The sequence below is a fragment of the Scomber japonicus genome, chromosome 17 (assembly GCF_027409825.1).
Source record: "Scomber japonicus isolate fScoJap1 chromosome 17, fScoJap1.pri, whole genome shotgun sequence".
Lineage (NCBI taxonomy): Eukaryota > Metazoa > Chordata > Actinopteri > Scombriformes > Scombridae > Scomber > Scomber japonicus.
The window spans coordinates 22,753,051-22,772,134 of NC_070594.1; the positions used below are offsets into that span (position 1 = coordinate 22,753,051).

Here is a 19,084-nt window from a genome sequence, read left to right on the forward strand (position 1 = left end):
TGGCACAGGAACAGCACATGACCCTCATGGCTCAGATTAACGGTATGTAAACAAAATATCATATGAAAGTCAACACCATGGCAAGCAAGGAAGACCAGTAAACACATGGTTTAACGCTGATTTCAAGTAGAACAGGCACTGTGCTCTCTTATGCAACACTTGCAAATTGCCAAAGGAATATACAGTGTTTAAACCTGCATTCATTCATTTTCTTGGCCACTTGGGGGCAATACATCAGTGTAAACACAACACTAACATATTAAGGGGTGTCACCCTGATTCACCATCATTTTAGCTCTATGTTGATCTTGTCCAACTCCTGAGAGGGAACATCTTCCTCTCCAGCTGCTAAATGTGTCACCAGCTAATCATTAACTTTGTCAGCTGTTTGGTGCTGAACAGGTAGGTAGGAATTCATCTTTTTCATTGAAAACAGCTGGTTGCTTCTGAAATTACACAGATGAGAGCAGTGAAACTAGTCCAATTCCAATTAGATAACACTGCTATCGGGTGGAAACTACATATTTTGTTTTGGACATACTAGATTTCCAACAGTGGCCATAATTATCAACACCAAGAGTAGAAGAACAACAACAACAAAAGTGCACACAGTTTTTTCCTATCATTGAGAGCCCCTTTCTGTTCAAGGGCCCTTGCCCAGATTGCCCATATGGTAGATAATGTTTATTTCATGCTGTAAGAATGACACACCACCCAGCCTGTCTGTTTCTGTTTTCTGCCAAGTTTGTTTGCAATTTCAGGCTGAGGCGCTGATTTATTTGAGCCTCTAGTTTGCAGCAGAGGTGCACTTGGATGAGTGGCCATGGCCACTTGCTCTTCAATTAAGTAGGGTTTCCATTCTTATTAGTTAAGTGTTTATTAGCTACATTAGCTCTGCAAAATGTCAACCTGAACTTGGCCTTCCACCTGGAAACTGGTACCTGCAAAAAGAAACAAAAAAACAACAAAAAACTTTTCTGTGTCCATGTTTCTTCTACTAAGGTAGTAAGGATGAAAAGATTCAATCCCACTTTTGAAAGTTACAATTTGACCATCAAAGAAAACAACATGAGAGCGGTAGATAATAAACTTTATTTATAGAGCACTTTAGATGTCAGGTGCTTCTCTTCTATTTCAAAAATATTCAACATATAGGTTTATAGATATTAGAAAAGCCATGTTCAAAACCCCATAAAGAAAATTTTAGGGCCTACAGAAGAGAAAAACCACATCACCTCTTCCCTACCATGTCTTGTGAAGCAGTGAGCTTCTTCTTTCACTCTGTGTGACTTTCTTTGCATAAGCTTTAAGGCTTCTTGGGGATAGAGACTTTGGAAGCTCTGTGACTGTGTAAAAATCTTTGTGAGACCATCCAAGGTGGACTGAACGGCTGTATCGCACAACTGCTGGCAGCAAGACCCTCTGTCTAGACACCCAGCCAGATGTCCGGCAGCTACAGACAAACATTGCCATCTAGTGTAGGAATGAGCTCTCAGAGGAGCTCATACCTTCAGCATCTGTTTGCTGTAAAGGACCACAGAGATCTGTATGTCCCAACTCAGTACAACAAAAAAGGGATCTGCCACTCATCCAAGTGCACCTCTGCTGCAAACTAGAGGCTCAAATAAATCAGCGCCTCAGCCTGAAATTGCAAACAAACTTGGCAGAAAACAGAAACAGACAGGCTGGGTGGTGTGTCATTCTTACAGCATGAAATAAACATTTGACCTGTGCTTTGTGGCCTCCTGTGGGTGTTTTGAAGCTGAAACACTCAATGCATGTGTTTGATTTTTTTTTTGTTTTTGTGTATGCATGACTGTGGTTGGTAGAAACCTTCAGTACACCAATCTAAACCTGTCAGATTGCTTTCAACAAACAAATGCAAAATTAGTTGGTTGACTAAATTGAAGACAATTTGATGCCATAAGAGTGTACCGCCTTTCATTTCTCTAGCAATATCTCCTCTCTTTGCTGCAAGGCAACAAAACTGTGCACAGAGAATAGAATAATACTTGAAAGGAAATAGTTGCTGCTCAAAATGTGTTAGATAAAATCTGTACAAGGCCAAATCTAAACAAGCAAGTGACTTCCTGAAGTCCTTAAATTTTTTGACATTGTATGGAAACATTCCCACACTCAGCTGATATATGTTAAATATCATTACCTCAAAAAAAAATATAGCAGCATATTTTCTGCTGAAGAAGTAAAGCACAGACCAAAAGGATCTGCAGAAGATCATGTAAATTGAGAAATTCGGCAGCTCAGTCCTGGCCTGGGCATCTGTCCCTGAATCATATGACAGGAATGCCGAAATCGCTGCCACCTTTTCCTTCCTGAGCTCTTTGCCATCCCTTTGATTTAATTTGGTTTGCGTTTTTTGGACAAGAACTGCAGTTCCTTCATCATGGCAGAGAGCCGCTCCGAGAACAGAAATGCTGTGTGTGAAGCACCTCTCAAAACAGTCTTACATAATGTCAACACAATTATGGACATTAAACTCTGATGGCTACAAGTAAATTCAAGGGCAGTGGGCCAAAACTTTTTTCACTGCTTGATCTGAAGGCTTATATGACAGGCTGGAGGGACACAGGAAAAGGCAAATTAGGGAGTAAGGTTGATTGGTTTTAGCATGTTCAGTAGCGTGTCCTCTCAATCTCTTGATAAGAGAAAGTAGCAGATTAGTTTGCTTGTTTGTTGTTTGGCCCCAAGGGAAGTAGCTATGTGCTTCAACTTGTTAATGGCTTCCACTGTTTCACACTTTGCAAAATGCTTTATCTTGGCTTTAGATTCTTAGAAATCTGGCTGTGTAGACTTAAAGACTGTGTAAAGTGAATTCAAACATTTTCTTCTAAACACATTAAATAGGTCATAAATGTATTTCTAAAAAAGGTGTAAAAAGCATTTTAACCATTTAGATTTAGATTGGCATAAACACGCCCCTGCTGCTGTAGTGATATAAATACATTCAGCGCACACTACTATTACTACGGTCTACAGTTAGCCAGTTAGCTGCTGAGTTAGCCGCCGAACTGGCCACTGAGTTAGCGGACATGCTAGCCATCTAGCAAGCCGCAGAGTTAGCCATCAAGCTAGTAGCCAAGCTAGCAGCTGAGTTATTTCTTATATACAGTCTATGGTTAGTAGCAGAAAGTTCTCACACGTGGCGTCCATGTTTCGGGTAGAGGTGGTGACTTTGATTGACAGGTGACACTTGGTATGGGGCGGGGTTTCAGCGAACTCAGCAGGCTCAACTTTGAAGCCTAATTTCATAAATTTGGCGATTTTTTTAATCATTCAAATTTGGCAGGGTGGTTAACAACACACTTTTCTGTGGTATGTCAAACTCAGAACACATATTTATTCTTACTTTACACAGACTTTAGTTTAGTTAGCAGTCCATTTCTTAGAAAGATATTGTAGGTGTTTACAAAATGGCCAAGGGGAGACAGTGTCTGTTCAGGGGTTGCAGTCAAATATTTTATATCATTGTTTATAACTTGGACAGATATTAAGTATAGATATTCCATTTTAAGTGTGCTATAAAGTATGCCTAGTGCTATGAATGTGAATTTGATAATTTACATGCAGTTTATGTGAACTTGGGACCCTTATTTTAATTCTCAGAAATACAGAAGGAATGCTTTTTTTTAACTGGCTGAGGGTTAATGATTAAATCTTCTTCAATGTTAAGATAAAACATCTCTATGCACATCTGCTGCTGTATATTACAAAACCACCACTCTGAGGTAAACAAGGAGTCAAAACAATACTATGGCCATGTACATCTAATCCAAGTACTGTAAATAGCCATTGTCTCTGAGACTGTATAGTTTGACATGTGTGCATCTGTCAGGCTGTATGACTGTAATGTTTTCAACAACAGATTATTCAAATATATTACTTTATGATCTGAAAAGTAACTAAATAGTAAATAAATGTAGTAGTAAAAGTAGTCTACAATATTTCCCTCTGAAAAAGTAGAGTAGTACAAAGTAGCATAAAAAGTAGAAAGTAGCATAAAATGGAAACACTTAAGTAAAGTACAAATATCTCAAATTTGTACTTAAGCACAGTACTTTAGTAAATATACTTACTTAATAAACATAGTATTCACATCCCACGACTGCCTTTGATTCCAGACTTATTCTTTAAGAATTCTTCTTTCTGAATTTTGTTGAATGCTAAAGGAAAGTGTTGTTTTGTCAAGCTACGTCATATGATGGTGCCTTAAATTATGATTCTTTAGACTACTGCTGCACAACAATATTTACCAAGATTTGACTAAATCTAATTATTCTCCCATCAAACTGACTGGAAGATTGTGTTTGGATGCCGTCAATACATACCAACAGCACAGTTTCAATTTCTCTCACTTGGGTTTATTTTCATTTGTATCCTCAAGAATTTGGTATGTTTGGGTTGGTACGTTCAGCCCCACTTTGATTCCTGGATTTGCCAAAACAGAAACAGCCGCCGGCCATTTTCATTTCTGCGGCTGTCTGAGGAACGAGCCAGCCGTGATTTTGAACAAGGTAATTGCAGTTAACGTCCAAAATAAAGGAAACAGCAACATTAAGTCTTTCAGTTGGGTGTTGGACTGCTATGATCTCCCTCAATGTGCCTTGGCATGGAGCGTTTTGCTTGTCATTGTGTAACATTTCTATTGCAACTGTTGACATTTTCATCCCTATCAATTGCCACTCAAGGCCTGTAGACGCAATATCGTCCTGGGAAGATTCCACCTCCGTCAAGATAGAAAATTCTTCCGGTGATGGAGGCAATCACTCAGAATTGCAATGTATTTTTTGGCATTTACATTTACCCCGATAAGTGTTTCAGTATCTACAACATGCCAGGAAATGTTCCTCCTTTATAACATAACAGAGCAGCCAGAACCACTTACACTTGTGAACTGAAGGATGTTGTGAAGGGGAAGGATCAAGAGTGCACAGCAGTCTTATGTGGTGACATAGAACACTCACTCAATAAAGGCCTTCATATAAGATACAATGGATTGTAGTAAAGCTTTTTGATGATTGTCATGCAAATAAAGAGAGAACTTCATATTGCACAATTTTAATGTAATATTTCAACACTGTGGAAGTATTTTTTTTACATTTTTTTTAATTTATCACTTTACTCAAAATGTGTGATGATGGGAACTCATTCCAAAACCTTCATTTAATAAATACAAATCAATTTTCTCACTCTTTTTGTGGTTGAGTGAGTTTGTCTTTGAGCAGGCGTGTCAACACAATAATGCTGACAGCAAACGTTTCTTTTTTTTGTTTTGGTTTGTGCTCAGACAAACTCAGAAGACCTAAACTGCCAATATCCGTCCATAATTTATACATCGCTCAAGGCCTTGCAGCAAGGAGAATTTGATGACCGTAAAACTCAGTGACTCTGAGGTCAATTCATGAATTATTCTGTTCCAACCAAAACAAAATAAAAAGCAAACTCAAATGAAAGCAAAAATGGATTTATATTAATTTTGTTATTTCCTTTTTCAATAACATGTACTGTACATATCAGATTTTTGTTGCAAGTTGTCATGCACAATTCTTCTGAAGCCACTTCATTAAATGGTAGAGTGGTGAAACCATAAATAACTCACAGAGAAATGCATTGTGATACTCTGTTAAAACAGGTGTGACCTAATCAGCAGTACTCACACCTTTAGACATTTTCATGTTTTAAAATAATGAACTTCATCGCAATTAAATGCAAATATGCCAAAGATCTAAATAAAAAAAGACCAGTGGACTTGAGAGATGGACTTCGTCTCTCCTGTGACTGTTTATGTTGCAGGGAGAGCAAGAGCCAAAGATTTCTTAAAAACCCGACCACATTGGAGATGTGAGAGGCTAAACAAGAAAGCATTGTCTTCTTGGCGGGTTGTTAATTCAGTTGTGTAACTTGTTTGTTCCTGTTTCCTATTTTAAGGAACATTGCTTCGGGTTTGGATCATTTGACTGAGTACAAAAAGTGGGTGATCTGTATGGAAAGAAGTCCTGTCAAAGGCAGAAGTTCACATTGTCTCACTTACAGTACTGGTATTGCAACATTTTGGGTTTAACAGCTTACATCAGGTGTAATCAGAAAACAATAAAGCGTGCAGAAGTTTTTCACTCTCACATTCAGGTGTGCAAAAGTATAGTTTTAAATTATTTGGACAGCATCCACCTCTTCTTAAAGGTGGTTTCTGATCACACATAATTATATTTTACATCTTACTAAACCAAAACTCTTTCATTTCCAAATTTAGAGTATTCTTAGGTATTCAAAAGAGAATTTATTTGTGTGATTTGGAAGAAGTGAAAAATAAGTCTTATTTTCCTCTGTATTGTAAATACTATGATGACTATGAAGTGTCTGTTTTGTGTGAAATGGCTCAGTTCAGTTAAGTATGTTATCGATTGCCAGTGTACAGATCAAAAACGAGTCTGTGGTTTGCTAACTTTGCCTCAAAAATTTGAAAAATAAATAATTAAATAATCTATTTAATTCATCTTTATTTTGATTTCTCCAATACCTCATACAATATAAGTTTTGGGAGTTTTATTTGAAGATCTGAAAATCTGACTGTTTGGGTCTTCAGTTTTGAACTTTTTGTGGTGTCACTTGAAAATGTACTGATTCTGGATCTGATTTGTATTAATTTATGATGTTTTGTAAGGCAATCCAGGCTGGGCTCAGTTGTACAAACAAAAAAACACATAATTCATTTATCATGTCAAACCAGACAAACTGCATTTTTCAGATTATAGAAATGACAGAAATTCCAAAAATATATGAACTGCAGATGTCGATTGTTAAAAGAGGCATTTTAAAGTGTATTTGTAGTGTTACTGTAACTCAGTAGTTAAAGGACCGGTCCACAATTTCAAAGTCTATCTTGAAACAAGAGTCAGATGCCAATATAAGCACTGAAACTTGCTATAATTATTCCTCCTGTTCATACTTGCCATTAGATGAACAGGCTCTGAGAGCATTTCTGATAAAACACAGCAGCCTCAGAAAACCTAGGAGTCTTCTTTGACCAACACCTGCATTAGCTTGTTGCATGCTGCACATTACATGTAAATAAAATGGTCCAATCCTGCACATCTTTCAACTACGAAACATTGCAAAATCAAATCTGTATTTCTTGTTTGTTTTTTTGCAGTGCAATTTTAATGGCACTTTTTGGACACTGCGTATTTTATTATTATTTATTATACCTACATATATTTGTTTTATTAGTAGGCCTACAACTTTTTAGTAATAGATTTTTAGTCAATTTTCCATTTTTTTTCTTTTCTATCTATCTATCTATCTATCTATCTATCTATCTATCTATCTATCGACACACTTGAAAATTGTGAACATATCCTTTAAACGTCCCAGCACACCTGCGTTACAGACTACAGGGCACTAGATGGCGCCGCGGTGCGCTGCTGTGTGTCTTAATGTCCAGCAGTCGTCGCTAAAACTCCAATTTTCTTTGCCAAAATCAATCCCACAATCCCCACACACCGGCGGTGTATTCATTTGAATGGTCAAAACTCAAATGCTAGCGATCCTGCAGACAGAAGTTGTTGTTGAGTTTAACCAGATTTTTTCACATTTGGGATTTTACACACCCGCGGAGACTTGAAGACATTTGACAGAATGGATCGGTTGGTATTTAACTCCTGGTTTAAATCGTTCAAATGATTTCTGGAGCACCATTATTCAAGCCATATGTTCCTGGAGTTGTTAGACGAGCTAGCCTGTTAGCTAGCACTTAGCGGCCCAGCTTGTCAGTGTCTACGTGATAGTCGAGCTCTAGGCTAACAGCTACAGTTGGCTAACTGTGGCTTTTAAGTTAGCTCGCTACATAAGCTAGCTCACTTAGCCGAAGGACGTAACGAAATGCAGTGTTGTACTCAAAACGTTTGTTACCTCATTTAGTAGCACGCAAAGAAAAACGTGCTAGTGCTATTTAAACCAACAGATAGTCACATTTACAGCATAATGTTGCAGCTCAGTTAGCTAATGTTAAGGCTTGTATCGCAGCAGCCAACGCCTTTGACTCAAAAAAACAACATGTTTATCACATTTGAACGTCCAGTCTTTGAGAATCACACTGCAGCTTGTGCTCTGTATCTTAGCTACATAGCAAGACGTTATCAGGCCATGAAAAGTAACTGTGACTTATTGTCGCTGCTGAAAGCGGAGCTGTGTGATTACTAACTTACCCTCCCAATTGTTTGTCCAACAGTGTCCCTTATTATGGCAGCTGGTAAGCAATGGGATGTCTGTAAGGTCAAACAGAATAAAACCAATGGCCTTCTGCGATCTTGCCTGCATCTTTCTGCTGAAAAGAACATGAAGCAGGTACGGAGAACCATATATCATTGCTTATTATGTCAACAGTTGTCCAGTTTGTCTGTGAAATCCTGATGACTGTGAAGTGACAGTGCAGTGCTGCTGTTGTAGTAGTAGTGCAGCATGTAGTGGTGGCCTCATCCCCTATCCTTTTGTTTTAGGTGGATATTATAAATAAGGAAGAATTAGATAAAGAAAGGTGAGTCTCTGATCTTCATCTGTGGGATTCATCTAATCATGATCACTCACTCACTGTCTGTGTCCCGCAGATAATCCCTCTCAGTCACTGGACCATTTAAGGCACCTTTCCATAACCATTGTCACCATTATTACTATGTCACCGGCTTTGAATTTTATAATTTATTTTCTTTTTTTTTAAACCAAGCTAACTCGCCTTTGCATGTGACCCGTGTCGACTCTCCTTTCAACAGATTCCAAGTGCACAGTCCAGGCAAAGCGAAGCGATTGTCATCTTGCAAGAGGAAGGGTTTCCCATCGGTGGAGGTGGGCTTGAAGCTGCACCGCAAAACATCCAATGTAGGCCGTGCCCGTGACCCCGGCATGGCCAACAAAGAAAATGAGCTGACGTGCTCCGATGATGTGCGGGGCATTCACTACAATGACAACTGCGGGCTCCCTGTGAACTCTGCAGAGGCCTCCAAGATGGCAGGGGCCAGCTCCAAGTACAGCGACTTTACAGAAGTGAGAGACTTAGCCGAGCTGTAGCTCATATTTAAAAAATGTTTGCAAATGAATGCCTCTCTGCTGTGCAATGTCAAGGCATTTAATTTTTGCATGGGTTTGATTTGGGTTTTTTTAAGTGCTGCACTGTAGCAAACAATGAATTCCCTCTTTGTATTTGTGTGTAGCTATCAAAGGATCATGAAGCTATGACTCACGTCCTTTTCGGAAGGAACCTTCGACTTAAAGTAGCCCAAACATTATGGCGAAGAAATGCCAGTGAATTAGTGGCCTATCTAATAAGGTAAAACACTGACCACTTCTACAGCGTTTTGGTACATTTTGCTCAATGCTAAATGCAGGATAATAATACTTCATATATTTGCTTTCCTAGAATTCAAGACACAGGGGTGCTGCTCGACTGCTTACCTGTCTTAACAAACAAGTGAGTCTCACAATTTCTCCCTTTTCTTCAATCATTTAGCTTCAACTGTATCGGCTTGCAGATCTGTATTAAAGATTAATGTGGCATAATCTAAATGATGTTTTGTGGCATTGCCTTCAAGTAAATGTAGACCTAGAGTATTGAGACCTTATGTGATATAATAAAAAGTTTTAAAAAAGACTGATTAAATTATAATACACAAGATTACAGGATGACAGCTTGTTTTGATCTTACAACAGTCAGCAAGCCTGAGTCTGCTAGAGTCAACTATTGGAACTCAGTTGTGTTTTTTCTCTGTATGCCTATATCACCAGTAACCAGCTTTCTTTACTTTGTTGTGTGTCTGTCTCAGTCTTCAAACTGAAGCACCATGTTTATCACTTGGATGCTGCGTTGACCTCATGCCCCAAGTGAAAATGATTCTTGCCAGTAAATATGAAGAGTAAGTGTCACTGAGTGTCTGCGTTAATGTCAAGTGATCCTCTGCCTGTCTTTGACATTACATCGACTAATCAAAGGCAAGTAGATTTGCTGTTTTAGTCTCAAAGACGAATCTTCAGACATCCAAGAGGCTTCAGCCAGTCTGAACAACTAATAAACCAAACTGAAAATCTACTTTTGAACTGAGAATATTTATTGACATCTTTGACATGATAATTTTACTAACTGGTTGATTGATTTTTCCTTTTTCTTTTTTTTTATATAGACACATAATGGTGGGTTTACACTGGGTTCAATCCATCATCAGGAAATGGTGGCCAGAGCTTTCAAAAAATGAGAAAAGACTGCGGGACAGTTGTTCAGAAGACAGGTGGGCACTGCATTTTATATACAACTAAATAGATACTCCTATTAAATTACCAAATCTTAAAGGTCACTTACAGCTATTTTTTAAACCCTGACATCTTGGTTTTTGTAGTCTGGCTGTGATATTAGAGACACATTTCTGACAGTGACTTAAAGGAGATACATCACGCTTTTTGTTATTTTCTCTGATTTATATGCTCGAGGTAAACATATGTAAAATGCTCCCTGCAAGTGAAAAGCTCAGACTTCCACTGCTCTGAACACTTCATCTGCAAAGTTGTCTCTGTTTCCTCCCCATGATTACATCAGATTGTAATGACGGCCATCTGTTGGTAGCCTTTGTTACTAAGGTTGTTCCTGTTGTCCACTCACATATTTCGGATCAGATTCAGGCTCGGACATTACAGATGTATTTGAGAAGTTTCCTTTCCAAGCTACCATTTGTTTTTCAAACACTAAATTACACAAAGATATTCCAGAATATAAATATAGACCTGAAAATGTGCATGACTCTTCCCCCTTTAACTGTAACATGTACTTGACTGTAAAAGCTGCAGACCAGTACTATAGAAAGCAACCAGGGGAAACTAAAAACTGTCCTTTTTATAAAGTGTCATTGTGTGATTCACTCCATCACTCTGTTTGTTTATGGATTGGAATGCACAGTGACCTACTAATATAATATACTATACTATATTATGCTTCCTGTACTTTGTACTAATACTTAACTATGCCGTATAAAACACACCTGACTGGCATACAAAGCGATGTGTTGCCTGCTTTCATTTTCTTCAGCATTCATAGGCTCAAAGCAGATATACTTGCATGTTGATTACACCACCACAACCAGACTTCTTTCACCACTGAGTGTACAAACAGCTGCAGCAGTAAGATTTTTTTTTTCTTTTCTTTTTTTTTAAATGATGAATTAAATATGGCACAAAAGCTTTGATTTTTTTCATCCTTTCTAGTGCCTGGTAATTTTACCTACTTGTGCTTGATGGTAAACAAAGGAGGTGAATGTGGTTTTTTGTTGTTGCTGTTTTTAAAGTATAATTTCACCCATTTTAAAAACCTTCATCTGCCTTAGACCAGAATATTAACTCTGCTGTCACGATGTGGATAAAAAGATATTGAATTGTAATCAACTCAAATATATGACTTCCAGCTTCAGAAGATATTTGTTAAAATCATGTACATTTCTGATAGCAGTTGGCATTCATTTGCATCAGCAAAGCTCTTGGTAGGGGTGGAAGAGAGAGTGGGTTGGGGGGGTTCTACAGTCAGAGTGGGGGGGGTCATGTGCACACTTGCTGTTATAGTAATGCTTGTATGTGCATTGCAGGAATATTGAAGTCATGAAGCAGCGGCTGAAGGACTTGTGGAAGGATGGTGCCCGGTTGTGTTTGGTTCCTGGATCTACGGGAGAGATGGCAAAGGTGAGAAGATGCCATTAATGCAAAGTTTATTAGCAAGTAATTTTAAATGCCATTTGTCAAAATTTGTATAAAAGGGAAATGTGACAATGTTGTTCATATACTCAGTGTCAACCTTAGATTTTTTGGATTGTATTTATTAATTCATGCTTCAAGTGGAAAACACTGAAAAGATGCAGAATTTAAATAAAAATGTAAAAACAGAGAGGCAACATTTAAAAAATGTGTTTTACATAATGTTACAACACTGCTAAAAACTGAGTGGGCTCAGATTGCCATTAAGAATATGTGAGGCTCAGACTCTGATCTAATACATATTTGAAAGTTACAGAAAATTATGATTTAAATTTAAGAGGTTACTTCCTACACAAATAGCAATCTCCACACCTAATCGTCTACTTCAAAATTGTCTTTTTAGAAGGCTAGTCTTGTGAAATAAAATCAAAAAGTCTATTGTGTATTTTCTCTAATAGAAACGGAATTACAGTAATTTCAGCGTCTTTCTGTAAAAATTTCCAAAACAACATCTTGTCCAGTAGTGTTAGCAGACTGTACAGGTGTTTCTGCTGTCTTTTCTGGCCTCTTGTTGATTTTGGGTGGACACCACCAACCACTCCCATCCTATAAAGAAACCTCTGCAAGCTGGATAGTATTAGCAGTAGTAACATAGGTTTCTAGGCTGTATTGTGGTTACGGTTCATTTGTTTCCAGCTTCACATCCTGTTTCATGCTGCAACGCATCAAGCCATGAAAGAAAAGTCTGATGCCATTCATGAGACCTGTTGAAGGAAATAGTTTGACTCATTTAAAGTTTTAAGTAATAGTTGCAGAAAGCCAAATGAACACATTTATGGTTAGTGTTGGCAGAGTAATCTTGTGTCTTGTGCTGTTTGTAACTGGAAAAACACATTGAGTATAAATGTAGATACATGTTGGGACTGATTAATTCATTCTGTTGTAAAACTAAGATCATTTGAATGCATGCAGGATGTTTGACTAGCTGTGAAAAAAACTAATATTGTCTTCTCTTCTTGTCGCAGGCCATCGAGGCTTATCTTTCACAGCTGCCCTGACAGTTGTCAACGTAACACTCTTGAGGATGTGACCACTACTGCCGGATCATGGCTGTGTTTTGAACTGATAATGATGCCAGAGAAATGGACTGGTTCATTCTGCCCCTCAAACTCGACACCTCCTAACTGGGACTGATAACAACACTTCAGACTCCTTCAGTTAGAGCTGGAGACACTTAAGAAGGGGCCAGGAGAGCTTTTCTGCTAAACAAAAACAAACAAACATTTTAAAAAAAGAAGAAAAAAACACAGCAAATGACTGCTTCACATTGAAGTGGACCGTCTTGTGAAGGGGCATATAGCTGACCTCCATGAGACTGGATGTACGTCGCTCTATGAAGTGCCAAGCTCTTTGTCTCTCACTACACCACTCTTTGCCATGGAATGCAAATGCACTTGTGGATGTAATGAATGCTCCGCTGTTTTGATGTTTTTTTTAATCCTGGGTTCTTTGGAATCAGGAACTTGAATCTGCAGCAGTCTTAAGTTATTAGAGCTCCTCTTGTTTTCATTTTTGCCTCCTTATGACATTTGACTGTATAATGTAAAATGTAAAAACAAGTGATTCTTTTAATCTTCTTTTAAATAAATTTGATAAAAATCTAATTTTTTGATGTTCTTATTGTGTTTTACATACATAAACAGATAGTCAACATGATTTATTTTTACAGTGTTAGCTAGTATATTGTAGCAGAGAAAATCTTAATTAATCTATTAAGGGGAAATTTAAATGGCTTATATAAATTGGATTGGTGCACATTGCTTTAAAAATGTTAATAGTACATTATTACACCACAATTGTGTTTAACCTAACAGCTAATAGCTAAACAACTAAAGCAAACTTGTTCAGTAAGCCATCCAATGTGCCCAAACTAGTTTTTGAGGGTTTTTTCCCCCTCAAAATTGCATTCAAATTAATTACCTTTTAACATGTGGAATAGTGTAACTGGAGGGTACAATGAAATGACACATGGTTTCCTCAGTTTGAAGGAAACATAATCAAAGGAACTACTTTGTAAAAGAAAATATTAACATTTTGACAATATTCACGGTAGAATAAATCCTGGGAAGTTAACATTCCAAATGTAGAATGACATCTTTTACAGCTTCAATTTATCTTTATAAGGTTGAAGATAACGCTGATGATTTTTTTATTTGTTTATTTTGAAAGAGTTATGAGTGAGTCACTTCAACAGGAAGTACATCTCCCAGGAACGAGACCTGTTATTGTCGGTTTGTACAATAAAGTTGAAGGGTTTTTTTTACGTGACGTCAGGCTCTCCGCAGAGACAGCTGAGCTCAGTCTTCCGCTGTTTCTCCAAACTGCTCCCGGATACATGTTGAGGCACATATAGCTAGATTACATTTTAAATTAAACAACAAAGACAGGCGACATGTTGCACAGGGGAAAAGTACAGCTGTTATGGCTTTTCATGCAGGCTGTGCTCGTCGTGGTGCAATGTTTCACCGACATGGACACTGGGCCTGGCGCAGGAGTATCCACGCAGACCAACGGAGATCGCTTTAAAATCGAGGGGAGAGCGATAGTCCCCGGGATTAAAACACAAGACTGGGTCTCCTCAGCTCGGGTCTTAGTGGAAGGTGAAGAATACGTGGGATTTTTGAGGTGAGAAAACATCCACAGTTATACTGTTTACGTGGGCTAACTAGCATTAGCATATCCGGCGAAGCTAAACGGTTGCCTAAGCTACTATTGATGGTAGCTGGCAGGTGCTGACTCTTGTACGAAATTAAAAGCTTAAATGTGTAATTAACTTCTGCCAACCGAAACAACAACACTGTTAGGTATTTATGAATGACTTGTCACTAAAATTAACTGGTTCATTTCCTTGTGAGGAACGTCAAGTAACGTTAGCTGAACCTGTTAGCATAACAAACCTCAGTCACAAGAGACGAGACTGTTCTTACACTGTCACCCTGAGGTACAGTTAAGTCACAGATGTCACACTTAAAAAACACAATACTGCAGTGGTAGAGGAGGTATCTTTAAGTAAAAGTACCTATATTTCAATATAATAATTGTCCTATACGTAAAAGTACATAAGTATTATGAGCTTGGTGTAGTTAAAGTATTACAGTAAAAGTACTGCAGTATTACAGTAAAAGTAGTGGTTTGGTCCCTCTGACTGATATATTATTATATGACATCATTAGATTATTAACAGTGAACAACAGTGGGTCCACAGATAAATGTGAGGGGTCATGAGATGATTAATGGGAGAGGGAGGAAGAAAAAAGTACTGTTACACAATATGTTTTTTCACTTTTTCTCTAATGCATAGTTATACAATGTATAAATTGCACAGTAGTGGACTGAATATAAAATAATTGTATTTTTAAAATAAATTGTATTTGCAATTACAGTGCAACAGCATGCATGTTTAAAGGGCCCCAACTTAGAGAAGACCTGAAACGTTTTCTTGTACCAACAGTCCACATCCAAACGAGATATTCCACTTACCGTCATAGAAGAATAGTAAAGAAATCAGCAAATATTCATATTTAAGAAGCTGGAATCAGAGAATTTGGACCCCCCCCCCCCCCCCCCTTTCCTTAAAAAGTCCAAAATTTTTGGCAACAAATTGTTTAATTGACTGATCATTGCACATGTCATAGACGAGGCCTTGATTTCATTTTATTGTATGAAAATAACCAAACCTTTTTGAATATAGGTCCTCTTTTCTCAGACAAGACCTCTCCTCAGCCCTCAACCTCAACCCAGATATACCTTTTTTTTCATCTTTACTAATTTTATTGTGTTACCATCTCTTGTTGCAGAACTGATGGGAGTTTCGCTGTAAACGACGTCCCTTCAGGATCTTACGTTGTGGAAATCGTGACCCCGACTTACAGATTCGAGCCAGTACGTGTTGATATCACATCCAAGGGTAAAATGAGGTAAGATCTAACTACTGGCAAACATTTAAATAATGTTGTCACATGAATTACCCTGTTACATTCATCAGAACAATTTTGTCCGGAGGCATCTTGTTGCTGAGGTAACCATGTGTCATTTTACAGGGCACGTCTTGTGAACCACATCAAGACTTCAGAAGTAATCCGCCAGCCATATCCTCTCCAAATCAGAGCTAGTGGCCCTCATAGCTATTTCATGAAGAGGGAAACCTGGGGCTGGACAGACTTCCTTATGAATCCAATGGTAAAAAAAAAAAAATCATTATTCATCACGTGTAATGCATGTTATTGCTGTAATAGAAACCAACTTATTGAATTATTTCTGTTATCCCATTTCATTGTATAATCAAACCATACTCTACTTATCCTTTGAAATTACTTTTTTCACATCATACCAAAAGATGTTCATCCCTTATTCATGTAGTGTAAATTGTTCTCATATTTTTCAAGTGTCAACCACACAGATGTTTATGTGTTGTGCTTCCGACTCTGGTTTAAATTTACTGTCATTGTTGCTCCTGTAGGTTATGATGATGGTTCTGCCCCTGCTGATTATTGTCCTGCTGCCCAAGGTGGTCAACACCAATGACCCAGAGATGAGAAAGGTAAAAAAAAAACCCAAATGAAACACAGGAGTGTGGGGTATAAATGAAGTGTCATGTGATGTCTCTGAGTTGTATAGGATTCATTCTGGCAGTGCAAGATCATGAAAGAGTAGAGTTAATATATATCAGTAGGCAAAGGATACCCTAGTATAACTGTCAGTGAAATTAGTTTTTTTTTTAAAGGATTTTTTTAAAACAGTGAGGATGATCAGTCTGTCCCTATCCTTCAGTTCCTGACAGCTGTTTTTTTTCACAGGAAATGGAGCAGTCCATGAACATGCTGAACCCCAACCCCGAGCTTCCCGACGTCTCTGAGCTCATGACCAAACTTTTCTCTGGCTCCAAGGGCTCCAGTAAGGCAAGCAGCAGCAGCAGCAAGGGTACCAGGCTGGCTGCCAAGCGGAGGTAGTACTGCAGACGCCTCCTTAATCTGCATAAAGAAGCACGAGTTAATGCCATGGAAGCAAGATTTTTAAGTGTCATTTTTTTTTTTCTTTTTTCGGGTCTATTGTACAGTTTTTCTTTATAAACAGATGTTGAGTGCATCTTGATTCCTTATATACTATTGGAGAAAAAAAAACAAAAGTACGAGTTTTTTTTTTTTTTTTTTTTTCATACTGCACTGATAGAAATTTCTTTAAAAACTCTGCAATATCTGTTCATTTGCTCTTTACTTATACTACTCATCATCTCTATTTTCTGTGCTAACCCTCCAGTGTGCATTTCCACTGCTGCTAATTCCACTACCTGAAAGGAAACATATATACATATTCAGGGTTTTGTTTTTTGGTTCTTTTTTGCAATTTCAGTAACACGACTGTGAATGAAGAGAAATTGAATTTTAAGACTGATAAATTCTTATTTAAAAAAAAAAAGCCTAGATAAATAAATTGCAATGGTATATAACAACTGTGTTTTATTTCAGATCATATTTGTTTGAAAGCGAGCACATGGCCTTCTCATTTTATTTGAATTTGTGTCTACTGTTTGGCCAGAATTGACATTCTACATATGTGCCTAAGGTGTATAAATTGATATGGTAATGTCTGGCAGTTCAAAGAATGAAAGAGCTGTGTGGTTGCTTTCAGGCACTCTACAAAGTGTAACTGGCTTTACTTTTAATAAAGCGGACAGCAAAGTCCACATTAAAGTCAATGATAAAATGTGTTTGGGATAAATGTTCTCAGTTGATCATGAATCACTAATATTTGCTAAAAGCTTTCAGCAAAGCTGATGAAGACCATGTGATATGATTAAAGCTCTAGGAAAAGCCAGTAAGTGCACCTTGAGTTGTGATTGTTTTGATCAATGATTATTTCTAATATCAGAAATGAACTTTAAAGGGAGCATATGATGTATGTTTCCTGGTCTATAATTATATTCTGGGGCTCTATTGGAATATCTTTAAATGATTCATAGTTTAGAAAATGCCTTTTTTATCATATAGTGGTCATTTATGCAGCCCCTCAGTTCAGCATCTGACTGAAACAGGCCATTTGAGATTTTTCTTTTCTTTTCAAATAATGGGTACTTTCATGACTGAGACAGAGAGTTGAGAGCATGCTTGTCCAAAAAAAGAACTTGCAGGTACTGGGTCAAAAACAAGCTCAAGACAGAAGTCATCCAACAGATCTGCACGCTGTAGATCTACTTTAACAGATTAACAGAGATCATTGCCAAGGACATTCAGGTGTCACAAGCTCACATGCTGTAGCTTGATATTAGGGGGTCACACGCAAAAAGGTTGAGAGGCACTGCTGTAAGGGGAAAGGCTGGCAGTAGGCTATAGTTAGTTTTTTTTTTTAATTTAAACTCAAAACCATCCATTTATTAGTTGGCCTTTCAATACTTTACAACTACCCCAGGCTGTCTTTGGCTCTGTATTTTAGAGAAGTAAGTCAGTTTGTTGACAGAACATTATTCAGCAACTATTTTGATGATTCATAGTTTTTCACTTTTTAGGGAAAAATATTAAAAAATATATTCTGACTTTTCTAGTATAATAGTTGAATACTTTTCTAGTTATAAGTTGAATCAGACTAAAGAGATCTGTCATGTAGAACAGCTACACTAACATCTTGACTCTTGGGACCAAGGAGACCTCTGATGACCTCTGACCTGCACACATTATCCATGACACATTGGTTTTATTGGTCAACTACTGCAGCAGGGTAATGATTTGTATCGTTTCTCAAAAAAAGAATCATACAAGTACAAATCAGATCAGATTAAACTCATTTTCTGCGTTTGAGTTTTGTATTTCACTGTTCATATTAGTACACACGGACTCACTTTTCACAAAACTGCACAGACAGACAATGAGCACAGGTTCATTCACAAAGCACTTTTGCCTCTGAGCAGAACAAAAGGCACAGAGTTTAGAGAGATACATTTGACATTACACCTTCAAAGACATAAAAGTGCAATAATTTACAACAGCATCACTCATCCATCCATGTAAAGTTTAACTTCAAATACCGTGTGTATCGAACTTAACACCTTAACATTTAATTCAGTTTTTTTTACAGTAATATGAATATTGACAAGAAGAGAAGTGTGATCCATAAACAATCTCAAATGTCATATTACCACTGTGAAACTAATGCAGCTGTAAATGCACAGAAATGTACAGATTAGCCCTTGAACACAAGATCAATTGCAACTGGCAAGATAGAAAAACAAAAGATACAACATTTAGTAAACACTGATATACACTAAACAATTTACATATTTGTAAAGTGTCAAACAA

At 37.6% G+C, this 19,084-nt stretch overlaps 2 protein-coding genes across 2 annotated transcripts; both read left to right on the plus strand.

Moving 5' to 3' along the window:
* Positions 1 to 7,539: 7,539 nt before the first annotated feature.
* Positions 7,540 to 13,393, plus strand: katnbl1 (katanin p80 subunit B-like 1). The gene is made up of 10 exons (XM_053336824.1): positions 7,540 to 7,660; positions 8,245 to 8,360; positions 8,513 to 8,550; positions 8,783 to 9,053; positions 9,221 to 9,336; positions 9,427 to 9,477; positions 9,830 to 9,919; positions 10,184 to 10,288; positions 11,630 to 11,723; positions 12,761 to 13,393. The coding sequence occupies exons 2-10, from the start codon at positions 8,256 to 8,258 to the stop codon at positions 12,791 to 12,793; spliced, it is 903 nt and encodes a 300-aa protein (XP_053192799.1). The 5' UTR covers positions 7,540 to 7,660; positions 8,245 to 8,255; the 3' UTR covers positions 12,794 to 13,393.
* Positions 13,394 to 14,060: 667 nt separating this feature from the next.
* Positions 14,061 to 17,490, plus strand: emc7b (ER membrane protein complex subunit 7b). The gene is made up of 5 exons (XM_053336622.1): positions 14,061 to 14,420; positions 15,593 to 15,712; positions 15,836 to 15,974; positions 16,255 to 16,335; positions 16,592 to 17,490. The coding sequence occupies exons 1-5, from the start codon at positions 14,188 to 14,190 to the stop codon at positions 16,742 to 16,744; spliced, it is 726 nt and encodes a 241-aa protein (XP_053192597.1). The 5' UTR covers positions 14,061 to 14,187; the 3' UTR covers positions 16,745 to 17,490.
* Positions 17,491 to 19,084: the final 1,594 nt, after the last annotated feature.